Source organism: Sander vitreus, chromosome 18 (genome assembly GCF_031162955.1).
Source record: "Sander vitreus isolate 19-12246 chromosome 18, sanVit1, whole genome shotgun sequence".
NCBI classification, from domain to species: Eukaryota; Metazoa; Chordata; class Actinopteri; order Perciformes; family Percidae; genus Sander; species Sander vitreus.
The window spans coordinates 4,650,461-4,663,902 of record NC_135872.1 but is presented as its reverse complement, the minus strand read 5'-3'; the positions used below and the strand labels follow the sequence as shown (position 1 = coordinate 4,663,902).

The 13,442-nt window shown below is 43.8% G+C and overlaps 1 protein-coding gene across 1 annotated transcript; it reads right to left on the bottom strand.

Moving 5' to 3' along the window:
• Window positions 1-989: 989 nt before the first annotated feature.
• Window positions 990-9,570, bottom strand: LOC144533741 (uncharacterized). The gene is made up of 6 exons (XM_078275288.1): window positions 9,307-9,570; window positions 8,826-9,143; window positions 8,416-8,691; window positions 2,152-2,238; window positions 2,017-2,045; window positions 990-1,800 (listed from the first exon to the last, which is right to left on the bottom strand). Exons 1-6 carry the CDS (start codon window positions 9,365-9,367, stop codon window positions 1,726-1,728), a joined length of 846 nt encoding a protein of 281 aa, XP_078131414.1. The 5' UTR covers window positions 9,368-9,570; the 3' UTR covers window positions 990-1,725.
• Between the last annotated feature and the right edge of the window lie 3,872 nt (window positions 9,571-13,442).

The window sequence follows — 13,442 nt, the reverse complement described above, 5'->3', positions numbered from 1 at the left end:
ATGAATACAGCATCTACTTCCTGCAGTCACTTCCTTATATTGACTTCTTCTATACTCTGTCAGTTGAATGTATATGTATAATATTAGCATTTATTCCCTTGTGGACATCAAAAGATAAGAGAACTTTGTGGAATTTGTAGAACTTTTTCTAACTTTCTGTAGAACATTCTGTCTTTAAAGTTGTTTTTTTGTTCTTTCTTTGAACTGAAGAGGGAAGTCTTTTGTTGAGATGTGGTTAACAGCAGTAGCAGAGCTCTGCAGGTTCCCCCCTACTTATGACCAGATAATCATCAGAGACAATAATGATGAACACATTAATGAGTGTCTAACTGAACTGTCTTTAATCACTTGAAGGTAGAGCATCAAGTCCCCACAATCCCACTTCTGAACACATGTAGCAGGCCTGTTCATGTTGTTTTAGAAATGTTTTATAGACTAAGGAAGAGTCTGTTTTATCCGAGTGTGTGTGACGTCACCACTTCAGGGTTTTTCATGCTCTGCACACAGTCCTTTAATGTTAATATAATAACTCAGAGTCATATTAAAAGCTCCAGTGAAGAGGTCATTTGCATGAACACGTTTGTGCATTTTCTTGTCACGTTACATGCATTTGTTATTTAGACAAATGTTAGAGCCCAGCGCAACAAGAGGTGTTCAACCCAACAGAGGTCAGCTGAGCACAGGCAAGCTTGTAGTGTGGTCTGTGTGATAGAAATACAAAACAGTTGTAGCAGTCCTGTTCATGTTGTTTTGAAATGATTTGTGTAACTAAAGAAGTGGTGATTATTTTAGATGCATTTATATGTTACACAGACAAATGTTAGAGCCCAGTGCAAACAGAGGTGTTCAACCCAACAGAGGGAAGGTTTACTACGAGTGCTGAGAAAATAAAAGGTCAGCTGAGCAGAGGCAAGCTTGTGTTGTGGTCTGTTTGCTGAAGAGTGAGAGAGAGAACTACAGAACACTGAAATTAATACTTTTATTTGCAAGTTTATATTATTATATACATAACAAAGACACAATTGATACAGATTCCATTAAGACTCAAAGCTCATTAAATCCAAAAACTTACTGTAGTCCAATATGTTTAAATTACAGTCAATCAAAATCACTTCTTCTGTACACTGAGGGACAAAAAGTAACGCAAACTGCTGCAGCTTCAAAAAGAACCAGCACATTTTAAACTCAGATACATTTCACAAACAGAAGAAAATGTACATTCAAGATTAGATTGTGCTTTAAGTGCAAAAAGCAGGGTAATGTACATATATATTATAATGTATATAATAAACTGTAAGGGGTGGATATGACTATGCTAAGATATACACAGTAAGAACATCTGCAGCAGTCGGCAGCGCAAATATAACTATAAAACATATATAGTGCAGGTGTAAGTACAAGTAATGCTAATATAAGATATAATATACAAAATAAACAGCTGGAGGAATAATACAAATTACTTTTTATAGACTATACATCAGATATATGGACATCATCATAAATGTGTACCAGTATGTGAGAGCAATATTTAAGGAAATGTACTAAGAAATAAAAAAAAATATAACAAGTGATCTGTCTCAGATGAAATTTGGGTTCCGGACTGATTTAATCATAGAAAATCTTAAAATGATTTCTTGATTCTTTTGTTATGTAGTTGTATAAGATATGTTGAGATATGTAACAGCAGTGGACTCGGTGGTGAGTTGATGTTGTTGATCAGTGGAGTCAGACAGAGGAAGAAGCCTCAGCATCGTTTTCATAGTTCACCGTATCTTCATCTTCATCTTCATCATTATGCTCCTGTGAAAATAAAGCAAATAAATGTTGAAACACAGATCAGCTCCAGAGGAACAGCTAGGCTTTAGTGCCTTGCTCAAGAGAAACAGAGTGATGGTTATTGGAGCAGATGAGAGCATGACTCATCACTTTTCCTAACACACTCTCAGAGTGAGTCCACACCTAACCGACAGTTTAAAGTAAATAACAAATATCACAAACTCACAAACTTAAACTCACAATGTTTTCTTGCGTCTGGGTTTTGTTCTCTAAAAAGAAAAAAGACAAAAGAGAGTCGACTTCGCTAACACTATAAAAATCAATGTTTATCAAAACTTTTTTTTTAATTAAAGTTTAGTCTATAAATGTTCTCACCTTTAGCTCTTGTCCATATGTTGACCGCCACAACACTTGTTATGAGCGTTGCTAAACCAACGGGCACAAAGATGATCCTCCACCAGCCTGAAGGGAGAAGTTAGAAGTGTTAAATACAGTCAGAGGTGTTATGATGATGAGCTACTTGTTAGCGTGTTCTTGTGCTGTCTTTATATCTCTGAGCTCTGAATAAACAAAGTCTTTTGTCTGCATGTCTTTTCTAACTGTAAATGTAGTTCCGTTCTTTTCAGTCACTACATTCTAGGGGTGGAACGGTACATGTATTCGTATTGAACCGAAATGGTACGGGCATCTCGGTTCGGTACATGAATTTACACTGAGAATACATGGTATAAAAATACATAAAATTTGCATGTAAATTAATTAATGTAATGCGGAACTACGGTTAGATACGCGTTTCTTTAGGGACACCTAATCTGTAGCCCCCCCTTAGCTCTGAAGCTCCCGAGCTCCGCCTATATGCATAGACAGAAATATAAATGGACCAACAGACCCATTGCTCTGGACGGAGACCATTGAAGCTATTAGAAGCACTTTCGCGGTGATGGCTGAGCGTTACTGCCCAGCTGCAAACTGCGCTTGCCGACGTAGATGTGATGTGAGCAACCTGTCTGAAAGTTGTAAGTCTTCTGGTAGCTGTGCCAAGAGAAACCTCAATCATTCCCAATCTTACAGAGATGGAGAGTGTAGGTATATGTAAGGAGATAACACAGGCACAGGCTAATTATTGCTAACTAAAATGCTAGTTAACATTAGTAACTAAACTTAAACAGCTAATGTAAGTCCAAACTGCCTGCGACCTTCTCCTGTACTATACAGTAATTCCTCTACTATGCGAAGTCGTGTGGTTATGACACAATCGTTAGCCTATTTTTACGAGAAACGTCTACTACGGAGCCATAACGTGAGGTACAAGGTAATGGAGCCTTTTATACATTGTCTTGTTTCTTTAGAAATAAACAACGGACAAATAGAGTCTTTAAACGCTTCAGATGTAAAGTTATTCGCTGTCAAAGTGACGTCAAAATGAATGGCAGTCAATGGAATGCTAACGGGGGGCAGTGGTGGAATGTAACGAAGTACAAATACTTTGTTACTGTACTTAAGTACATTTTTCACGTATCTGTACTTTACTTAAGTACAATCAATAGTGCATACTTTTTACTTTGACTTCGTTACATTTTACTGCAATTATCTATACTTTCTACTCCACTAACAATTCTACAACGTTCCGTTACATTTTCGTTACATTTTCTGATCAGTTTTTCCGGTTTTTCCCCCTGCCAAAACGTCTTCCTGACCGTGACATGTTTGCAGTCCGCAGGGTAGCCTTCAGCAGCAGCCGTCCAGCTCCCGGTGCCGCTCGCTATATTACGAATCCCACTATGGCTACACCAAGACCCGCCCTCCAATAGCCTTTATTGGCCAGGCGCGTACCGCTCCCGGTAGCCTACTACCGCTGCTCCTGTTACTACTGCTGCTCCCGATACTCTGCTTGGTCATGCTTGGACATAGGGTTAATATACAACGCGTATATCTATCTTAAAAACGCTCCCGGTCCTCCTCAGCTGTGAAGCCACGTACTTGTTGTCCAAGCCCGTGTGTTCTCGCTAAATAAATGTGTGCAGCATTCACTGTCCCGTGGGAAATAATGCAAAGTTGAGCTTCATGGCTTGTTAGCAACAAAATGGCTCCATAGGAGCTACGCTTTGTGGAGGCTGGCTTACCCCCTTGCCTACATGTCGACGGTCCAGTGAGTGAGTCAGAGCTAGCAGCACTATGGTGAGTAGCCTAGCCTATGGCGAGTGGTGGCGACCCACAACAGTTAGAGGACCCGCCGGCCTCTTTAAGATTGCAAGTTTGGGAAAACTTTGGTTTCCCAGTCAGTTACAGTAGCGCAGGCGAGAGAGTGGTGGATAAGACGAGGACTGTGTGTCGGCGTTGTTCAGCAGTTGTTGGGTATGTGAGTGGAAATGCATCTATCATGCTAATGCATATCCAACGCCATTACCCAGATGTGCCAATCACTGGAACGAAACAAAAAAAAAAAACTGTCCAACTTCTCCTCCCTTCTCGTGCTACTGAAAGCTATCTCATGGTGACTGCTCATTTTTTTGACTGAGTGGGAAATGAAAGCGTAAGTTCTACAGACGTGGCCCCTGTATGAGCAGCACACAAGCACTCACCTAGCTGAGAAGCTACTTTTGTGGGGGAAGGTCTCGCCTAAGTAGAATTTTTTGTTGTTGTTATTATTGTTTATATATGTAATTTGCAGTTTCATAAATAAGAGATGCTGTATTTCCAGTTTTATAGCTGATTGTCTTATTTTGTTTACAAGTTCCAGATGGAGTCTGGAGATGATGTGGGGTACTCTTTGTTTACTGTTTACATCTTACTTTACACACTAAAGGCTGTTGCAGCTAGCTCAGGTGATAGACTGGATGACACTAGGTGGTACAGCCTGAGACACGCACAATAAATTTTTTTTTGCCTTCTGCGTTTTTGTTATGCTTTTCCCTCCATTGTATTCAACCGTGATGTCTGAACTGAGGTATGAACCGAACCGTGACTTCTGTGTACCGTTCCACCCCTAACACATTCTGGTTTCTGTTTTGTTTGATTGTTGTTTTCAGATGTTGAGTTGTTTGTCTCTTCTGAAGTCCATTTATTTCCTTTTGTTGATTGTGGTTTCATTGTTGCTAGAAATATTGTAGTCGTTGTTGTTTCTATTGTTGCTACATCATCATTTTAACGGCTACATTAACAAAACTGTACAGTACATCATGACCAGGAAGGATGAAATACAAAAAGCTTAAATTTAAACACCATCCATCCATCCATCTTCATCCGCTTATCCGGGGTCGGGTCGCGGGGGTAGCAGCTCCAGCAGGGGACCCCAAACTTCCCTTTCCCGGGCCACATTAACCAGCTCCGACTGGGGGATCCCGAGGCGTTCCCAGGCCAGGTTAGAGATATAATCCCTCCACCTAGTCCTGGGTCTCCCCCGAGGCCTCCTCCCAGCTGGACGTGCCTGGAACACCTCCCTAGGGAGGCGCCCAGGGGGCATCATTACCAGATGCCCGAACCACCTCAACTGGCTCCTTTCGGCGCAAAGGAGCAGCGGCTCTACTCCGAGCTCCTCACGGATAACTGAGCTTCTCACCCTATCTCTAAGGGAGACGCCAGCTACCCTCCTGAGGAAACCCATTTCGGCCGCTTGTACCCTGGATCTTGTTCTTTCGGTCATGACCCAGCCTTCATGACCATAGGTGAGGGTAGGAACAAAAACTGACCGATAGATTGAGAGCTTTGCCTTCTGGCTCAGCTCTCTTTTCGTCACAACGGTGCGATAAATTGAATGTAATACCGCACCTGCTGTGCCGATTCTCCGACCAATCTCCCGCTCCATTGTCCCCTCACTCGCGAACAAGACCCCAAGGTACTTGAACTCCTTCACTTGGGGTAAGGACTCATTCCCTACCTGGAGAAGGCACTCCATCGGTTTCCTGCTGAGAACCATGGCCTCCGATTTAGAGGTGCTGATCCTCATCCCAGCCGCTTCACACTCGGCTGCGAACCGATCCAGTGAGTGCTGAAGGTCACAGGCCGATGATGCCATCAGGACCACATCATCTGCAAAAAGCAGCGATGAGATCCCCAGCCCACCGAACTGCAACCCCTCTCCACCCCGACTACGCCTCGATATCCTGTCCATAAATACTACAAACAGGATTGGTGACAAAGCGCAGCCCTGGCGGAGGCCAACTCTCACCTGAAACGAGTCCGACTTACTGCCGAGAACCCGGACACAGCTCTCGCTTTGGTCGTACAGAGATTGGATGGCCCTGAGAAGGGACCCCCTCACCCCGTACTCCCGCAGCACCTCCCACAGTATCTCCCTGGGGCACCGGGTCATACGCCTTCTCCAGATCCACAAAACACATGTAGACTGGTTGGGCATACTCCCAGGCTCCCTCCAGGATCCTTGCAAGAGTAAAGATCTGGTCCGTTGTTCCACGACCAGGGACGGAATCCGCATTGTTCCTCTTCAACCTGAGATTCGACTATTGACCGAACCCTCCTTTCCAGCACCTTGGAGTAGACTTTACCGGGAGGCTGAGAAGTGTGATACCCCTGTAATTGGCACACACCCTCTGGTCCCCCCTTTTTTAAAAAGGGGAACCACCACCCCGGTCTGCCACTCCTTAGGCACCGTCCCAGACTTCCACGCAATGTTGAAGAGGCGTGTCAACCAAGACAACCCCTCCACACCCAGAGCTTTAAGCATTTCTGGACGGATCTCATCAATTCCTGGGGCTTTGCCACTGTGGAGTTGTTTAACTACCTCAGCAACCTCCACCAGGGAAATTGATGCCAATCCCCCCCCTCATCCTCCAGCTCTGCCTCTACCATAGACGGCGTATAGTCGGATTTAGGAGTTCCTCAAAGTGCTCCTTCCACCGCCCTATTACCTCCTCAGTTGAGGTCAACAGCGTCCCATCCTTACTGTACACAGCTTGGATGGTTCCCCGCTTCCCCCTCCTGAGGTGGCGAACGGTTTTCCAGAAGCACCTTGGTGCCGACCGAAAGTCCTTCTCCATGTCTTCTCCGAACTTCTCCCACACACGCTGCTTTGCCTCTTTCACGGCAGAGGCTGCAGCCCTTCGGGCCCTTCGGTACCTTGCAACTGCCTCCGGAGTCGTCTGGGATAACATATCCCGGAAAGACTCCTTCTTCAGTCGGACGGCTTCCCTGACCACCGGTGTCCACCACGGTGTTCGTGGGTTACCGCCCCTTGAGGCACCTAAGACCCTAAGACCACAGCTCCTCACCGCAGCTTCAGCAATGGAAACTTTGAACATTGTCCACTCGGGTTCAATGCCCCCAGCCTCCACAGGGATGCACGAAAAGCTCCGCCGGAGGTGTGAGTTGAAAGTCTGTCGGACAGGGGCCTCCTCCAGACGTTCCCAATTTACCCGCACTACCCGTTTGGGCTTACCAGGTCTGTCCAGAGTCTTCCCCCCACCCCCTGACCCAACTCACCACCAGATGGTGATCAGTTGACAGCTCCGCCCCTCTCTTCACCCGAGTGTCCAAAACATATGGCCTCAGATCAGATGAAACGATTATAAAATCGATCATTGACCTTTGGCCTAGGGTGCTCTGGTACCAAGTACACTTATGAGCATCCCTATGTTCGAACATGGTGTTCGTTATAGACAATCCATGACTAGCACAGAAGTCCAACAACAAACAACCACTCTGGTTTAGATCAGGGAGGCCGTTCCTCCCAATCACGCCTCTCCATGTGTCTCCATCATTACCCACGTGCACGTTGAAGTCCCCCCAGCAGAACTATGGAGTCCCCAACTGGAGCCCCATGCAGGACTCCACTCAAGGTCTCCAAGAAGGCCGAATACTCTGAACTCTTGTTTGGTGCATATGCACAAACAACAGTCAGAGTTTTCCCCCCCCACAACCCGCAGGCGTAGGGAGGCGACCCTCTCGTCCACCGGGTTAAACTCCAACGTAGCGGCGCTCAGCCGGGGGCTTGTGAGTATCCCCACACCCGCCCGGCGCCTCACACCCTGGGCAACTCCGGAGAAGAAAAGAGTCCAACCCCTATCCAGGAGTATGGTTCCAGAACCAAGACTGTGCGTAGAGGTAAGCCCCACCAGATCTAACCGGTAGCGCTCCACCTCCCGCACAAGTTCCGGCTCCTTCCCCCCCACAGAGAGGTGACATTCCACGTCCCCCAGAGCCAGCCTCTGCTGCCCGGGTCTGGTCCGTCGAGGCCCCTGACCTTCACTGCCACCCATGTGGCAGCGCACCCGACCCCAGCGGTTCCTCCCACAGGTGGTGGGCCCATGGGATGGAGGGATGTCCGCCACGTAGCTTTTTCGGGCTGTGCCCGACCGGGCTCCGTGGCAAACCCGGCCACCAGACGCTCGCTGACGAGCCCTCCATCTGGGCCTGGCTCTAGACGGGGGCCCCGGGCTTCCTCCGGGCAGGGTCACTTCATCCCTTCCTCGATTTTTCATAGGATTTTTGAACCATTCTTTGTCTGGCCCCTCACCTGAGACCACTTTGCCTTGGGAGACCCTACCAGGAGCACACAGCTCCAGACAACACAGCCCTCAGGTTCATAGGGACACACAAACCTCTCCACCACGATAAGGTGATGGTTCCCGGAGAAGAAATTTAAACACATTCAGTGTAATTATCATATCATCATGTTCTCACCTGGGTTCTCTCCTGAGGACTGAGGAGAGATGAAGGGAAACAGCTTCACTTCTCTACTGTAATCCTCTGTCACTTCACACTTCAATAACTCGTAATCCTTTGACTTCTGATTAAGGTGAGATGTTGTAAATGTCGCAGTGGCTTGACAGAAATGCTGTATTGTATTCACGTCAGTCTTATCACCCTCATACAGCCACTTCACTGAGTGTCTACACCCTGACTGTCCCAACACAGAGCAGATCAAGGTGACCGTATCATTGTTCTTCTGCTCAGTAACTGGTGAAGATGGAGATATTGAGAGAGAAAGACAACAAGAGTAAAATTAACTTCATCACTGTAATCATAATTATTATAATACTTCAGTATATTGTTCTAACAAGACAATTTGAAAACATGATGTAAATACTCACTGGTAACAACAGACAGATGAACAGAGTCTCCACCCTGTTGTTGTTCTCCTGATCTGAACTGTCTGCAGGTGTAACTACCAACATCCTTCTCTGTGACCTTCTTTATAACCAGAGAACATTTCTCTGTAACACTCAGTCTGTCTGATTTAGCTTCGGCTTCTTTGCTTATTTTCCCGCGTTCAAACAGCCTCACTGTTTCTCTTAAACCACCGAAGGTCCAGGAAGTACTGTCACACTTATTCTGATCATCTATCACATGTTCACAAGACAAAGTGACTTCACCTCCAGTTCTGACAGCGGAGGTGGAATATTTCCCAGCTGTTTGTTTAGAAAAAGAGAGTTAAATGTGATAAACTGAAATATTAATATGACTGTTATGTTTATAGTTAGTGTAATAATAATTTTAGTTTGCAAATGTGTCTCATTTTCAGTTTCCAAGAGTTCACTAAACTCACCACAAACAAAACGTGTGTTATCTTACCTGTAAAGTGAACCAGCAGCATCAGAAATGAAGACATTATAATCCATCTGAACTGAGCCATCGTGATTCTCTCTCAGTCTCACGCTCTCAACTGTCAAAGTCTCTGATGCTGCTTCTTAAAAATGAATACAGCATCTACTTCCTGCAGTCACTTCCTTATATTGACTTCTTCTATACTCTGTCAGTTGAATGTATATGTATAATATTAGCATTTATTCCCTTGTGGACATCAAAAGATAAGAGAACTTTGTGGAATTTGTAGAACTTTTTCTAACTTTCTGTAGAACATTCTGTCTTTAAAGTTGTTTTGTTGTTCTTTCTTTGAACTGAAGAGGGAAGTCTTTTGTTGAGATGTGGTTAACAGCAGCAGCAGAGCTCTGCAGGTTCCCCCCCCCTACTTATGACCAGATAATCATCAGAGACAATAATGATGAACACATTAATGAGTGTCTAACTGAACTGTCTTTAATCACTTGAAGGTAGAGCATCAAGTCCCCACAATCCCACTTCTGAACACATGTAGCAGGCCTGTTCATGTTGTTTTAGAAATGTTTTATAGACTAAGGAAGAGTCTGTTTTATCCGAGTGTGTGTGACGTCACCACTTCAGGGTTTTTCATGCTCTGCACACAGTCCTTTAATGTTAATATAATAACTCAGAGTCATATTAAAAGCTCCAGTGAAGAGGTCATTTGCATGAACACGTTTGTGCATTTTCTTGTCACGTTACATGCATTTGTTATTTAGACAAATGTTAGAGCCCAGCGCAACAAGAGGTGTTCAACCCAACAGAGGTCAGCTGAGCACAGGCAAGCTTGTAGTGTGGTCTGTGTGATAGAAATACAAAACAGTTGTAAATCTTCTCTACTGTAACTATCTGTTACTTCACACTTCAATAACTCGTAATCCTTTGACTTCTGATTAAGGTGAGATGTTGTAAATGTCGCAGTGGCTGGACAGGAATGCTGTGTTGTCTTCACGTCAGTCTTATCACCCTCATACAGCCACTTCACTGAGTGATGACACCAAGATCCTGACACAGAGCAGATCAAGGTGACCTTATCATCGTTCTTCTGTTGAGTCACTGGTGAAGACCGAGATATTGTGCAACATGGCATCATGACTTTGCGTAAACATACACACCACTTTCGTAAAGCCAAATGGCGTGTTATCTGTATGCATTTTGAGCTATCCGCGTGTATGTCTACACTGTATACAGCGGATGTAAACATACACACCACATACACACACCGCGTGCGTCGCCACGTCGTGTGTGTATGCGTGTTATTGCGAGAACGTGCCGTGCTATCGCGAAAACATCACACGTGTGTAAAAAAAAAAAAAGGTTGCGTTTAGAGAAAGAACATTGGGGAAGGCTTTATTAAAAAATTTTGATAAACGCAAAATGTGGGGCGTGATCCCAGCTGTCCTGGGTGAAAGTCCTGTGTTTTACCCATCCACCACCCCAACCAATCTCCCTCTGTGGACCTCAGTCCTTTCATACTACTCGCTATGGCGATAATTCACATGTAATGTAGGTCAGTGGAGGCAAAACGGCGTTGATAAACACGCTAAAAAACGATTATGTGTCTTGATAACACACCAAAATGGCATACGAATTGGCGTGTCATACATACGCCACTTAGTGAGATCAGTCTGTATTGTGAGAGAAAGACAACAAGAGTAAAATTAACCTCATAACTGTAATCATAATAATTGTAATGTTTCAGTATTGTGTTCTAACAGGAAAGTTTGAAAACATCCTGATTTAAATACTCACTGGTGACAGCAGACAGATCATTCTCAGTGTCTATATAATGCTGTCCTGTACTGTATCTGCAGGTGTAACGACCAGCATCCTCCTCTGTGACATTCTTTATAACCAGAGGACAGTTCTCTGTAAAACTCAGTCTGTCTGGTTTAGCTTTGGCTTCGTATTGTATTTTCCCGTGTTCAAACAGCGTCACTGTGTTTCCTGAACCACTGAAGGGCCAGGTAGTACTGTCACATGTATCCTGATCATCTATCATATTTCCACAAGATAGAGAGACTTCATCTCCAGCTCTGAGAGAGAGAGAGTGGAGAATGATGGTTGCCAAGATGCAGCTGTTGCGACAAAGAGAGAAATGTAAAAACTAAACGGAAATATAAATGTGATTGTTACGTTCTTAGTTAGTGTGACGGTCATTTTAGATAAGATTACAAATGTGTCTCAATTTTAGGTTTTCCCACGAGTTCTTACCTGTAAAGTGAACCAGCAGCATCAGAAATGAAGACATTATAATCCATCTGAACTGAGCCATCATGATTCACTCTCAGTCTCACGCTCTCAACTGTCAAAGTCTCTGACGTGCTGCTTCTTAAAATTAAAAACAGTACAGATGGTGACAGTAGACAAGGTCTTGATCAGGAAGTTGCACATTTGAATATTGCTAGTTGGTTCCTCATTGTATCTTTGTAATTGTTTTCCTGAGAAGTGAAGGAGAAATGTTTGGGTTTTGGGTCAACGCCAGCAGCAGAGCTCTGCAGGTTTTACCCTCTAATGAGGACAAGATAAACATCAGAAACACACAAACAGTCCACACTTTATTAGGACAAAGAGACACTTATTGAGTTGTGTTGAAAACTACTTTAACCCCTGGAAGGTTTGGGCTCACTGAGACTAGTTTCAACAAACGGTTAAAACACTGATGAGAGTCCTGACTGAACTGAGTGAGGAGACTGGGACAGGAGAAAAAGTCAGAGGACATCTGGTGGACAGGAAGAGAATGGCAGTGAACTGGTTTGAGGAAGTGTGAATGTGTCTGGAGGGACAGAGAGGCAGAATGTTGGACGTTTAAGATGTGTCAAATGTTTTTACATCGATATCATCTCACAGTAGGTGGTCGTGTGCATCCAAACCTTCTGAACGTGGCTTTTACCAAATGTTGTGGCCAATTAAAAAAATAGTAATACATGCATTAGGTTGCTGTTTTTGAATGTGAAAAGAGCCCAGATTAAAATGCACACAGTAACCCACACCTTGTGTCAACATGAGAAAATACAAAGCATAATATTGCTTTTATCAGTGCATTTATATGTAACAGCACTGTTTGTGTGAGTGTATAATAGAGATGGAAAATAAAATTAAATGAATTGAATGGAAATTAAAATCGTGTCTTAGTGGAGGATTAGGATATTGGCCTAAACTATATATACTGAAACCTTGGGGGCAGTTTTTACTGCTCAACACATTTTTTAGGGGCATTCTTAAGGGGCATTCATTGATTTCTTTCAGTTCACCTCCGTTCTTTCCAACTCACTGTGTTGTCATCAGGTGCTCTCCTTCGAAAATTAACCACAACGGAACATTTCAGCTCTGAACTTACAGTTTGTGTTGATCAGTGTGAACACATTTTGGTGTGAATGTGCTCACCTCGAGCTCTGATGAGGAGAACAGCAATCACAGTCATAAGGAGGACTTCAGCCACGTGCAGAGCCAACATGATGTAGTCCAGAGCAGACCAGCCTGTACCAGTTGTGGAAGCACAAGTCATTTTGGCTTTTAAAATCCTGTAGCTAAAAAAGAATTACCTGTGATATTCAAAAGTGTTTACACATTCATTTCAACCAGAATGGTTCAAAACTGCATCCGATAACTAATTTGACAAAACAAACCAAAAACCCTTAACTCAAGGTTCACTTTCTATCTCTTTCCAGAGCTTTCAACCGCGTGTCCATATTGTCCTCACCCAAAAGAAACAAGCGGTCGATTGTGCAAGCAGCTTATAGCAACAAATATTTGCGTTTGTTGGGCGGCGACCTGTCACTTCCTGTTGCTTTAATTACTTTAATATCAAAATATAAACAATAACCTGAGATGTTAAAATTACTGAATGTCAAACAATAACAAGTGATAGATAACAATAAAAAGCAATTAGATCTTTAACTACAACCCAACACAAATACATTAAAGTTCCTAACAGCATATATTAACATATGTTATGCTCATTTACATGTCAAACAGACATGTAATGTTGGGTTATTGTGCTACTAGTTAATCGACTGCACATTATGACATCCAGCGCCTCATAAACACAACACAATGCAGCAAGTGATCAATAATTCTGATGAAACTTTATCAGTTATAGATGGAGT